At 37.4% G+C, this 13,518-nt stretch overlaps 1 protein-coding gene across 2 annotated transcripts in view; it reads right to left on the reverse strand.

Annotated features, from left to right (window-relative positions):
• Positions 1-13,518, reverse strand: part of NEDD1 (NEDD1 gamma-tubulin ring complex targeting factor) — a 35,770-nt gene that overhangs the window by 6,152 nt on the left and 16,100 nt on the right. For both annotated transcript variants that reach the window (XM_089523914.1, XM_089523913.1), the window contains exons 6-12: positions 9,570-9,799; positions 6,430-6,631; positions 5,383-5,569; positions 3,583-3,714; positions 3,178-3,225; positions 2,704-2,927; positions 351-501 (exon numbers count right to left, since the gene is read on the reverse strand). In XM_089523914.1, coding sequence (XP_089380040.1) covers positions 351-501; positions 2,704-2,927; positions 3,178-3,225; positions 3,583-3,714; positions 5,383-5,569; positions 6,430-6,631; positions 9,570-9,799 — 1,174 coding nt within the window. The remainder of the gene's footprint in view (positions 1-350; positions 502-2,703; positions 2,928-3,177; positions 3,226-3,582; positions 3,715-5,382; positions 5,570-6,429; positions 6,632-9,569; positions 9,800-13,518) is intronic.

The raw sequence follows: 13,518 nt of genomic DNA on the forward strand, positions 1-13,518 counted from the left end.
CTCGTCGCGTACTAATATGGCGGTTTGTAACCCGCCTCAGATTGCAGAACTTTTTTTCTTACTTTTAACTAGGAGTTCATATATGTTAACATTTAGAGTATGAACCAAGCTCCTACTGTCTGAAGAACAATCCTGGAAAATTATGTAAACTCACTGTGCATGATATCACATGAAATCAAAAACTTTATAGAGTTTAGAGTTTAATATACACTTCATAAGTGTAACAAGAGCATCTACTAAATGTGATTATTTTCTACGTAAAAAGTCAAATATTGTTTTAAACTAACTTAGGACACCAGGTCACTAGTCATTGTGTACTGTAACAAAAAAGGAACATAATTTATACTTACTTGCTGAGGTAGTAGTACCATTCACTGGTGATTCATAGGCCAGTTGTGCTTGGAGGTTCTTAATAAGCCTGTCTCTAGAATCCGGACTCTTGACTATGTTGATCAATGGTGGAGAATTTAGATTTGCAGAATCAGAGCTTGATGAACTGAACTTTGGGAGGGAAGGACACAAATAAGTATTAAAGCCCCTTAACTGTAAGGGAGGGTTAAGATGTGGCAACAGATAACTGGCTCCAGTGCCACCATGGTCTCTGCAAGATACACAAGGTATTTCTTTGAAGATTAGTGGAACAGGCCAGCCTCTTTGAACAACTAGTGACAGAAAACATATCATTTTGGGGGGGGGGGGGGAATACTATGTGAATCCATCCTAACTAAGTCAGCTCAACATGTTTTTTAAAAAATATCTATACTGCCACTAAGACTAGACAACACAATCATCAGTATGTTGGGGTAGGAAACCTGATGACTTCAAAATATTTGGGGACTCTGTGTGTACTTATAAATCACCTGTCAATTTAAGGCGATCCCATGAATGTCATAGGATTTTCTTAAGCAAGGCATACTCAAAAGTGGTTTGTCATTTCCTTTCAACAAAATGTAGCCTACAGCACCAAGTATTTCTTGGCAGTGTCAAATCCAAGTGCATACCAGGGTTGACACTGCTTAGCTTCCAAAATCAGATGGGATCTGATGTCTTCAGGGTGTTTACGTCTATTTGGGGACTACAGTTTCCATAGTCCCTTAGTACTAGCAATGCTGACTGAGGCTTATAAGAGTTATGACCCAAAATATAAGAAGGGCAGCCAGGTTGCCTTGAGCAGAGCCCCCGTTTTTTCTGTATGTCATCAAAAGGTGACCGCTGAAAAAGTAACAACCCTTCATTAAACAAATCAGCAAACCTCAGATACAAAATAATCTAAAACATTTCTTATCTTTTAGGCCAATCTCTAGACACTACAGAGCAACTTAAAAGCCCACTAATAGTGACCTAATGCTCCAAGAAACTAAGCATTCACTTCAACCACTGGTTCAGGGGAACCAAGCTCCAAAGTTTTTAAAGTAAAGGAGCTACATAAACATCAAGGATGTCCAGCTATGCCTGACTTGCTCTGCTAAGGCTTGTGCAGAGTCCCTCTGTAAGCCCTCCACCCAAACAGTATGATAAAAAGGAAACTTAACATGAGCCTATCATGAATGAAATAAATATTTAAATAAAGCAATGGTGGACATGGGACACACTGCAAGCCAAATAACATCACCCCTCAGCCAAAGAAAATGGGACTGGACTCTTTCACTTTTGAAAAACCTCCTTTGTCTTAAGAACTCTCTTGGGGATAGGATTGATAAAAAAAGTGTTTGTGTTTAAAACAGGAGCAGCTGAGGAGGGGAACAGGAGTCCAATGACTACAAAACAGCCAAAAGGGCTACACAATTCCTACTTGTAGCCTACAGCACATATGAAAAATGTGCCATTGCTCATTTACAGCCTAGTAAAAACATAATGGAGATTTCTGACATGCTGTATCTTTCCTCCTCTCATGCGGAAACTTTCCTCCCCATCTTATTTTTTTAAAAAGTTTATTATAATAAATATGTTTTAGGTCAGATGAAGTCAGCTGAATTTAGTTATGCTATGAAGCAACCGTAATCAATAACATTCATCTAAAACACACTGCAGAAATAATTAAGTTTGAGACCACTAACTGCCCTGGCTCAATGTTAGAGAATTCTGGGAATTGTAGTTTGAGAGACATCAGCCTTTGCTATCAAAAAGCCCTGCTGTCACAACAAACTACAATCCCCAGGATTCCCTAGCACTGAGCCAGGGCAGGTAAAGCAGTCTCAATATTGGATTATTTCTGCAGTGTGTTTTGGACCTAACTTGCAAAACTTATTTTAATCAGACTCAAATGTAACTAATCCAGATCAAACAAACTTCATTTATATACCGCTTCATATCACCTAAGCAGTGTCTAAGCGGTGTACAATTGTGAGCTAATTTGCCCCCAACAATCATTCATTCTGTCTACATCAGCATTTACTATTATCATGATTAGCTCCAATCTGATTGGCAGGCCTTGTATGTTCCTAGTTTTGATGTGGAACTAATCAGAGTCAGTAAAAACAAAAGTGTTTAAGTAATATGAACTATATTTAGCTACAAAAGTGAAAGAGGAGATAGAAATTTGAATTGAATCAGGGCAGATAATTGATGCTGCTCTAAAGTGGTTCAGTGTTCAAGTGCACAACTGTATAACATATGCCAACTTCTATGCAGCAAAATACAAATGTAACAAAATGAAAAAATAAAGCAGGTATTCAAGTTATGAACAGCTAGAGATCACTGTACCAGTTTGAGGTGTTCTCTAGACTCCTGTCTTCCGTTATTTGCTTTCTTAGCATCCACATCTGGATTCTCATCCTCCTCTTTAATAGGAGAGCCAACAAATATGTTAAGCGGACTAGAATGCATTATATGTGGGCTGGATCCTGTTGGATTTTTTCTTGCAGGTAAATTAGCATTGAACTGGGAGAGAAAATCCAAACTTGAAAGGTAAGGCTGAAAATCCAAACCTAGAATGCAAAGCAAATCACACATGTGCATACTGCATTGTTTATATTAAGAAAATCATTCCAAAATAACTCAAAAATTAACTTAAACACTATGCCACTAATAATACTCCCAACACATGTGCACATACATGCACACAGTTATTTTTAAATAATTTGATTTACTATTACTTTCAAACCTGCTGTACACCCACTACACTATCCAATTGCTACTATTACTTTAGTAATAAAAATTATTACAAAAAGTGCTTACCATCAGCCTTTCCTGGAACATCTTCACTTGTTTTACAAGCTGCAGCATCTATAAGACATCAGAGCAATAAATACTGACTGTAAAAGGAAAACAAACTGTATAGGTAGAACCTGAATCACAGCTCTACCTGATTGCTTGTTCAACCTGCACAACTGCTGCTTAAGCTTTTAATGCAAAAGACAAAGGTTTAGGATTACAGTTCAGGCATCGCCAGCTATCGTAAGAGAAAACCAACTAATATAGTTACAGTAATTCTGAAGCAGGTTTAGCAGACACCCCATACTGTGGACATGACAGTAAGTATTAAGTGTCTTTACTTCAGGATAGAACAGGACATACAGTTTTAACACACTGTATGAAGTACTTTAACAGTAAATCTGGTTTCTGGATTCAGCATCTACTTACCATCCCGAAGTGGAGAGAACAAGTCACCCAAACTATTCCTCACCAAATCATCAGAATTAGTTAGACTAGAAGTATTCCCGTGATCAATTTCTTTGGAAGGAATTACATCCAAGCTGCTGCTGCGTGGGAATCCTAAAAGGAGAACACATCCATTTTCCTGGATAAAATTGTTGTTTTAAAGGCAAATCATACTTTTTTCATAAAGGCATCAATTAAGAACCAGCACTGTCCATCTCCATATTACAAACACAGAAAAACAATATATTATAATAAGGGAACTGTTTTATGATTAGAAGAAGGCATAAAAGAATAGATGGCTATCAATATATATAGTGTGAAACATGTTCTGCTGAAACCTGTGGGACATGTCTGAGGAAACATGGGGCCTGAACAGACAGGCCAAAATAAAGCTGCTTCAGGTCACTTTGAAGGTATGCTGTTTAAATGACACACACATCTTAAGAGACCAGAAGCTGTGCCAAAGCTACGCTTCAGTTCTTAGGACTGGAGCATGGGTCTTTTCAGGCCCATGGTTTGCATTGGAATCCACACAAAAGTGTAACCATTATCAAGAACAATTTATCAACAGGCCAAGCAAAAAACAAAACTTAGGTACAATAGACATCTTAGCACATCATTACTCTGAACAGTGTGAATTAATTAAGACAATTCCAGCTCCCAAAACTGGTAGCTATTTTCCCCTAACTGTTTGAAACTAAGTAGGTTTGACAGAAAACTCTCACACAGTCTTTTCACAAGGAAGTGAATGAACATGTGTAAAAAGCTCTCTGTTCTACAAAATAGATTATGCTGTCTGCTTGGATTAACTTCGAATGTATCACATAAATCTTAATTGAATGTTATGCAATACAAAAAAATCAACATACAGAGAAATAGTTTTAAAATGTAGTTGTTTCAAAAGAAGCAAAACCATAGAGTAGCTGTCCTTTCTTACAAAAGAAATTAAAGCTGATTCTAATTTCACTTGTTAAGGGCAGACAGCTGTTTTAAAAGTCACTTACAAAAATACAGATTACTGATCTTCCTCCTTATTTCAGAGTCATTTGCTTGATGAACAAAAAAAACAAAACAAATGAACTGGTCGCTTCCCATGACAAACTATGGCTTCAGATTCTCAATTCACAAGAAACCTCACCTGATCACATCTTCAGCCTAGCAGCAGATTGCCAGCACCACTGCAAAATGGTTACATAAACTCAGCTGCAGCAGCCACAGCCCTCGCCGTTTGAACTGCTGAACAGCCAGGGCCACCATTACACCTTCTTCTCAGCTGAGAAGGGCCTCCTACGGGTTTTTGCAATGGCAAAGAGTTGGAATAAGAGAAGAATATCTGGAGCAGCTGCTCCCAGGTTTTAAGGAAGAAACTAGCATTCTGATACTGCCAACAGTCTTTCATCCAAAGAAAAAAAGTTAGGCCAATGAGACCTTACAACACTTTAAACTTGACAGAGCTGGACACATTGCTATGTTTCCCTTGAACAGAATTTCACAACACCTGACAGGGTTCTAATGCCTCTGTTAGAATGATATATAATAAAACAAAAGGATAGAATTGGGCTGCTTAAAACATTAATAGAATTTGTGCAGGTTAACTGATATTCCAGTGGCATTCTAACATTAAACATCAAACACCAATGCATCACTCATTCATTTGCAAGTGCTTTTGACACTTTTCACATTTTCTTAATGGAGCCGTTAAGCAACTTAGAAAACTACAGTATTCTCCATTTTCTTACTGTTTCGCCTTCGTCTTTTTCATAAATTTCATGTTCTTTGTACCTGATTTATCCTGAATAGCATCTGCTCCTTTAATTTCAGCAGTCGGCATGGACTGTGGCAGGAAAACAGTAGATATGTTAGAAGTCAGATTTTTGACCATGCCAGCATTCTGGATTCCTCCAGTGGTACTTGTTGCTTTGACATCAGATTTTTTGGAAGCTTGTTTATTTGAGACTTTAAGACTAGACTGAAAATAAAAATAAATTAATCAGAAGTGCTCTGCTCAGAACAAAAACACCACAATGGGTTTTCAAGCTGTCTAATTTGTTGCCATCTCTAAAAATATTTTACCCTTCTTATCTTTTGTGAGCTGTCTTGGGTCGAATTTAAAAGAAAGGAGACACATAAATTAAGTAAGTAAATAAATAAATAAAATTAAGCTATTTGATTATTTTGATCTGAATCTCTATTAAACAGCACATTATTTTATTTGTGTGCCTCCCTGAAATCCCACGATAAAGGGCAAGATATAAATATTTTAATTAAATACATATGTAAGGTTTAGGTTCCCTTTCTTCCTTTGGGTGACAGTGAAAGGATTCCAAAATTTTAAAAAATGCAATGGACACAAACCTGAAATATACAGAAGAAGTATTTAAGTATCTAAGGGCCTATACAAACAGACCAAAAAAAAGCTGCTTCGGGACAACTTTGGAGGTATGCTGTTTAATGACCCACGCATCTTAAGAGGCCAGCAACTGTGCTAAAGCTGCGCTCCAATCCTTAGGACTGGAGTGTGGCTTTGGCATGGCTTCTGGCCTCTTAGGATGCATGCATCATTGAAACAGCATACCTCCAAAGTGACCTGAAGCAGTTTTATTTTGGCCTGTCTGTACGGGCCCTAAAGCAGGGATGGGAACCAAGGGAGGGAGTCAGATAGCTGAAACAACCCTTTTTTCCATAGTTAGAGCTAAAACTAACTACAATAGTAACATATTGCAAGGCTTGATATACACATCTCCTGCAACTGCTGATGCATATTTAACATAATTAAAAATTTCAAAATTTTAACATATAATTAATCAGCTAAATCACAAGACCTCTTACCTTTGAAAAGCTATTATAGTACTGCAGCGCTATGCACTTCACAGAAGTTTTGTGAGCACTGACAGATTTCACAGGTGCTGTCAGTTTTCGTAAGTCATAATGGTATATCTTTCCGCGAGAAGATCCAATTGCCAGGGAAGTTCCTTCAGGCATGAATTCTACAGCAGTTAAAGGAGATTCTGCTACTAAAGTCCGCAACTGCCTTTATGAGGCAAAAAAGAAATAATCGAACACAAAGGAAGAAAAAGAGAAAAAATAAAAGAAGACAGCATAATGTGGCATTCAGTTTCCAAAATAAAATGTATGCTTATCTCACTTCAAGAAACTGTGAGGCAGGTTGTGCCTAGCTTGAAATTTCTCACTGCCAAGTCAAGACTGACAGTGAAATTGTACAGAACGCTTTCCCCTATATCCCACTATAATCCTGCAATTCAGTCATATAGTGACCAATGGTATATTTAAATTAATGTACATAAAAGCATAATGTACACAGTATATATTAAAATATACATAAAAACATACATTCTTCAAGCACAAATGGTCATCTGGCTCCTACTAGAAACCCCAGCTCCTCAGGTCTGAAAATGAGTCAAGTGTGTGGGACAGCAAGTGAAATTCTCGGAGTTAATGTTCCGTAGGTTCTGAAAAAAACTTCTCTTGACCCCTCCTCTTTGTCTAGCTATCGTCTGATTTCTCTTCTTCCTTTTCTTTCTAAGGTTTTGGAACAGGTTGTTTATTCTCGCTGTCTTGAGTTTCTTGAAGCCAATTCCATTCTTGATCCCCTTCAGTCTGGTTTCCGCGCATGGCATTCTACAGAGACAGCTCTCACTAAGATCTCAAATGACCTTTTACAGGCCAAGGCTAATGGCCTTTACTCTGTTCTCATCCTTCTTGATTTGTCTGCAGCCTTTGACACCGTTGATCACTGTCTTCTAGCTGATATACTCTCTGACCTTGGGTTCTCAGACTCTGTTCTCAACTGGTTTAGATCTTATTTGTCTGGCAGATCTTTTGCAGTAGTCACAGGCGGTCAGACTTCATCTCCTGGTCCCTTATCTGTTGGAGTTTCCCAGGGCTCTGTTCTGGGTCCCCTTCTGTTTTCTCTCTACACACTGTCCTTAGGAAACTCATTAGCTCTTTTGGTTTTTCCTACCATCTATATGCCGATGACACCCAGTTGTATCTTTCCACCCCTGACCTTTCTCCAAGGCTTGAACAGCAAGTTTCGTCTTGTCTCACAGCTGTCTCGCAGTGGATGTGCCATCATCGTTTGAAGCTCAACATGTCCAAGACAGAGCTTCTTGTCTTTCCTCCTAAGTCCACCCTTCAACACTCTTTTTCTGTCTCTGTGGACAACATTTCTATTCAACCAGTCCAGCAAGCCCGCAGTCTTGGTTTTATCTTTGATTCTTCTCTGTCGTGTATCCCTCAGATCCAGACCACAGCCAAGGCTTGTAGATTCTTCTTATACAATATTGCCAAAATCTGACCATATCTCTCTGCTTCTACTGCCAAAATCCTGGTCCATGCCCTAGTGGTCTCACGACTTGATTACTGTAACATCCTCCTGGCTGGGCTTCCTCTTTCTCACCTCTGTCCTTTAATTTCTGTCCAGCATTCAGCTGCACGCATTATCACATCCGCCCACTGCTCTGACCACATCTCTCCTGTGTTGGCATCCCTTCACTGGCTCCCACTCCCTTTCCGCATTCAGTACAAGCTCCTGCTGTCGACGTTTAAAGCCCTCCAGGGGCTGGCCCCTCCTTACTTATCAGACCTTATTTCTCCTCATCTTCCCACTCAGGCCCTCCGTTCTGGTAGTCAAGGTCTGCTGTCCCAGCCCAGGATTTTCTCTGCCCCATCTCAGATTTGCCCCTTTTCACTCGCTGCCCCTCACTCCTGGAACCTTCTTCCCCCGCGAACAAGAGCCATCACTTCTTTAACCAGCTTCAAAATGGAGTTAAAGACCATCCTGTTCAGAGAAGTGTTCCCAGGCATTGCATAACTGTCACTTGCTATTTGATGTTGTTTTGTTGCCTGTTTTATTGAATCATTTCCTGTATTGCTATGTATTTTATATGTATTATCCTACTAGAGAGGCAGGCTAATTCCAACAGGCCTCCTTGGAAGAAGTTTACCCATCCATTAAGAAGCCAAGCCCTCCCTCCAGTCCATCTGCCTTGGTCCAGGCCTCGGAGGTAGAGAAGAAATGCTGGCCCTCATCCACTTCCCCTCCACCACTCCTTTCTCCTTTTGTGTCGTGTCTTTTTAGACTGTAAGCCTGAGGGCAGGGAAGCGTCCAATTAAAAAGATTGTATGTACAGCGCTGTGTAAATTTACAGCGCTTTATAAATAAAGGTTAATAATAAAATAATAATAGGATTTTGTTGAGTTTCTCTCTTTCTTTCTCTTTTGTTTCAAAATTAGAGACTACATTAACCAAATACAGATTTCAGTTTTAAGCCAGCACTCCCTACTCTGTTTAACATCTCACAAGAATTCTGGTAAACCTAAAAGCTAGATCACAGTTGTGCAACATTTGGTTTAGTCCCGATAAAGGTACTCTAAAACAGTAGATCGTAGTATTTCTTTTATGGACCAAGACAGTGTTCTTTCTTTTGATCAGCTTCTCCTGTGATTGAAGTATTGGTTTTATTAGGTGCTAAGTGACTTTCCCAATCCCAGCTATTAAAGTGTTGAAACATCTCATTCTAAGACTCTTCTGATGATCACACAAAGTATCTTGTACAGAAGTATTCCAGCAGTCTTCATATTTCCATCAATACATTTACTTCATAAATTAGTATCAATATTACTTCCAAGTATCATCAATAAACTAGTGAAAAAATCAAGAAAGCACACATACGTAAATTGCTTTAGACTGTGTAAGAATACTCTAAAACAAGGGTCACAAAGCTGTCACAAAAACAAACCTTGTAACACAGCAAATTTTCAAATTAAACCATTTGGGGAATAAAATGTAAATGATTTAATTTACTTATCTAATTAAAAAGACATAAGACTCTTAACTCATTTTGGTATCATCTGGTTGTTTGCTGATAATCAACATTTCATTTAGGAGTTTATGACATAAGCTGCTGAAAAGCAGTAAAGAAATATCTTGGCAAATGTACACTTACCTTTTACTTGAGGTGTCATAGAGAATGATTCTTTTATCCAGACCTACAGTTACAAGTAGCAACTCACTGACAGGTGAAAAACAGATTTCATAAGCTGGGGCTTTATGTGCATTTTCAAAATTATGATATGGAGTTTGACTGTTGACATCCCACAATGTTACGGTTCCACTGTCAGAAACACTGCCCAACAATGCCTTCTTAAAAGGAGAATATTTCAAGTGTCGAATAGGCTGTAAAGGAAAATAATATGTTAGAGCATGCCATAAATTCTACCAATGTGTGGACTTATTTCAAACTAAATTAATCTTATTTCAATTCTGTGGAATTAAAGGGATTTCAGTGATATACTCTGTGAATTCCACTATGACTTAAAAATAGGAAACATAGACAGGATCCATGCTTTGAGGTTCTAAACCAAAGTAATTAACTGTTCACATGGGTTCTTTAATTTAAAAATTGTTTATAATTGTTATTTTTCAATGCATGACTGAACTCTATAGCCAAGATGGAGGTAGGAGAATGCAGCATGAAATGTACACTTAACATTAAAATTTTGCTAATGGCTCTTGTTAGAAAACGTTGAACATTGGTTCTCACAACAACTCTAGGTAAATTCACATGAACCACATTACCTTAGTGTATAATAAGCATATGGTAACAATTTGGGTAAGTGTACCACAGGCATTGATGTAATGAAGGAACTACATCTGATTTACTGTCACTGTGATTTGTGCAAATATTAATAAATGAATAATAGTCCTGGAATGTATTTGGAGTCTATTTCCAGATCATCAAAACGTATAACTTACACAAATTCTGACTCTCTTTCACCTTTCCTTCTTGGCACCCAGTGATAATAACTAATACTCTGACAAAATCCTGAAACCTACCGAAAAGGGACAATATGCCATTCAGAAATCCCAGCACTACTGCAGAAGATTTTTATTTCTGGAATATGTTCCAGCCAGTATTTAAATTCATAAGATTGATGCTAGCCAAAAAAAAAGGGTTACTGATTTCATTTTTTGTGCAATTTTATTATTTTCAGTGAATTGAGTCTACCTTAATTTGCTTACTTTCCTCTGCCATCTTCATTATTTCCTTTTTGTCTGATGTCTATTACATGAGCATGAGCCTACAAGTAGAAACTACTCTTACTACCTGTACAGCATATAGACTCATGTATGTGCTTTATAAGTGATGATGCCATTCCACAGAAAACGGTGCATGAAAAATGAGGCTTTATCAATGTGCAACTAAATGAAAGTGTTTCACAACTGCAACTGCCTTGTATTTAGATGCTAAGAGATAACCCTCCCCTGCTAGCATACAAGAGGGCAGTGACCAGTTTTAGAATAAAGCATATCCCTTTTTAAAAATCCCATTTTCATAAAGCACTTGGGGGGAAAGGAGATAATGGCTGGTGAGACTGATATAAGCTGATATAATTTGTTTACAACTTTTATCATGCTGAATTTTCACTAGCAAAGAAAAAGAGGGATTTGGGGACTTCCAAAGGTTCACTGATTTTACTACACCTTCTTCTTGCTTGTTCACAAAAGCCATGCGATTTAAAAATGGCTTTTTAAAATAATGCTTGTTCACTACATAACTCAATCAGAGATCAAATATTCAGCAACTCTATTATTGCCCAACCACAGAAGAGACTGAATTTGACACATTAGCCAAGAATATAGAAGAGAAAAAGTAACACCTGAAAAACCTTTAAGCCAGCATCAGCATTGATACCACATTTTTATCACAAAAACAGCAATTTCAGGTGTTTAGTCAGCAAGTCTGCCATCTATGCCTCACTCGAGTGACATGCAATTAAAATTTAACAACTTTTTCAAGTCAGGCAGTTTTGCAGTAAAAATGGAAACTTTTGAAGCCTGACAGAGTGCCAAGTATAATGTCTGCAAATCTCTACTGTTAAGAGTTTCATGACTAAAAATGTGGTTCAACAAGATACTTTAAACATGTAGCTGACAGAATAATGGATTTTTTCCTCTTTTTTTCCATGGGACTCTAGATAATTGCCCTTGATTTCAAATTCCTGAAAATATATTTCCAGTACAACCCCAGGGCTCTTAGTATTTAGCATACTGCAAATACACATTTTAAAAAACTGCACATAACTCCTGAAAAAACGGACAGCAGCAGTCCTTCTCTTTTCTCCACCAACTTTCACCCATCTCCTTTCCTGATCTTTGTAACTATGCATCTTTTGATTAACTCCAATTTCTCTCCATCCTCTCTATTTCTCTTTATCATCATTCTCTCCATTTCAGCATGTAGACCTGTTGAAATTCCCTCTTCTATACAATGAAAGAAAGTATAGAGAAGCCTTCTCCAGTTTTCACTATGGCAACCATTAATCACCATGCAAAGCAAACATGAAGACATGTATCAACCAAATAAGGAGATAATGCTATCAGGTAGTTGCACCAAGAATAAATTAAAAAATAGAGGACTATCTGATGAAGAACCAATGAGTTCAAATAATCTCTACCATTTTAAATTAGATGTCTGATTTTTCTAAACCTCATTTATCTTACATAAAAATTTGCTCGGCAGAAGTTTATTGATCACAAAAAGTTTGGAGCTACCGACATATTACCCATCCTAATTCCCTGAAATCTGATTATTCCTTCCTTTAACCCCATTTTCTCCACTGAACTTTTTCATTCTCTCATTGCGCATTACAGTCAAATAAATAATTCACAAAAAATCTATATAGGTAACAAGCAGAAAAACTGAAAGGCAAAGAAAGAACTGAATTACTGCATTAGCTGCCATATATATAAAAGTATGTGTAAGAACAAGAAGTTAAACCTCATTTACTTATATCCCCATAACATATGATTACTTCTCTGTCAAGTGTGCAGTAAACCTGTATATTTTACATTAATACTCCTCAAGACTTAAAAGCAGTCCAATCTTCCTACAGCACTAGTGAAAATGGAAAGTTACAAATGCAAAATAAACAGGAGTCAGGACAAAAAATATAAACTAAACACAGAGAACACCAGTCAATGTAACCCATCTGGAGGTCTTTCAGCACCTTATCACTGCAGCTCAGATTCACCTTCCCTGCTTTCATTGCTTTGGTCTTTAAACGATAGCACGTTGCCTGTCAATAACTGTCGGAGACAGTTTCCCAAATAAGCCACACATAAAGCACAGTGATGACAACTTTATTAGCTCTGCTATAGGATGGCTTTTTTAAAAAGAGCAAACTGACTATTAAGAAGAAGTTTGCATCAATATAACTGATGGATGATAACAATGAATCAAAAATATCAGGACCTTTATTTCTAAATAACAAAATGCTTCTACAAAGACTTTTGCAGTATTGTGCATCTGTAATACCAAAATGCTAGAAACTTAAAAAAAACAAAAAACAAAAAAAAATATCTTCACACATAAAAGAAGGAAAGAAGAAACACATTTTTCATCAGCACATTGTAAAGTTTTACCAGCATGTTTGCCAATGGCACTAAGAACAGATATGATCAGCACAGGCCAGTAATAAACTCTATTAAAGGACAGGGTTAAAGTGCCATAACTAGAGTCCGTATTCACACAAATCACACATGAGGTGAACTAACCAGGGAAAATGTGAATGTATGTTTTTATGGGGCAACATGTTTACATACCAGTTAGACCTAACCAGCAATGGAACTCAACTGTGACTTTCTCCTGCAATTCAGAAGGGCTTTGTATGATACTGATTTATAGTCACACACATTTTATCCTTTCTTCTTTTATGTTCACTTTTTGTTTTGTTTTTTTCTTTTCCCATTTACTATATACAGATAATGTATTAAAAAGTGGTGGCAACTGAGCAACAGAAAGCGTAATTTGTATATGTAGATTCATACACACACAATATTAAATCAAAATAAAAAATTGATTATTAAAATGCTAACAAAAAAACCTTCCAGTG

The sequence above is a fragment of the Sceloporus occidentalis genome, unplaced genomic scaffold (genome assembly GCF_023333645.1).
Source record: "Sceloporus occidentalis isolate IW3139 unplaced genomic scaffold, rSceOcc1.0.p SCAF_5, whole genome shotgun sequence".
In the NCBI taxonomy this organism is placed as follows: Eukaryota; Metazoa; Chordata; class Lepidosauria; order Squamata; family Phrynosomatidae; genus Sceloporus; species Sceloporus occidentalis.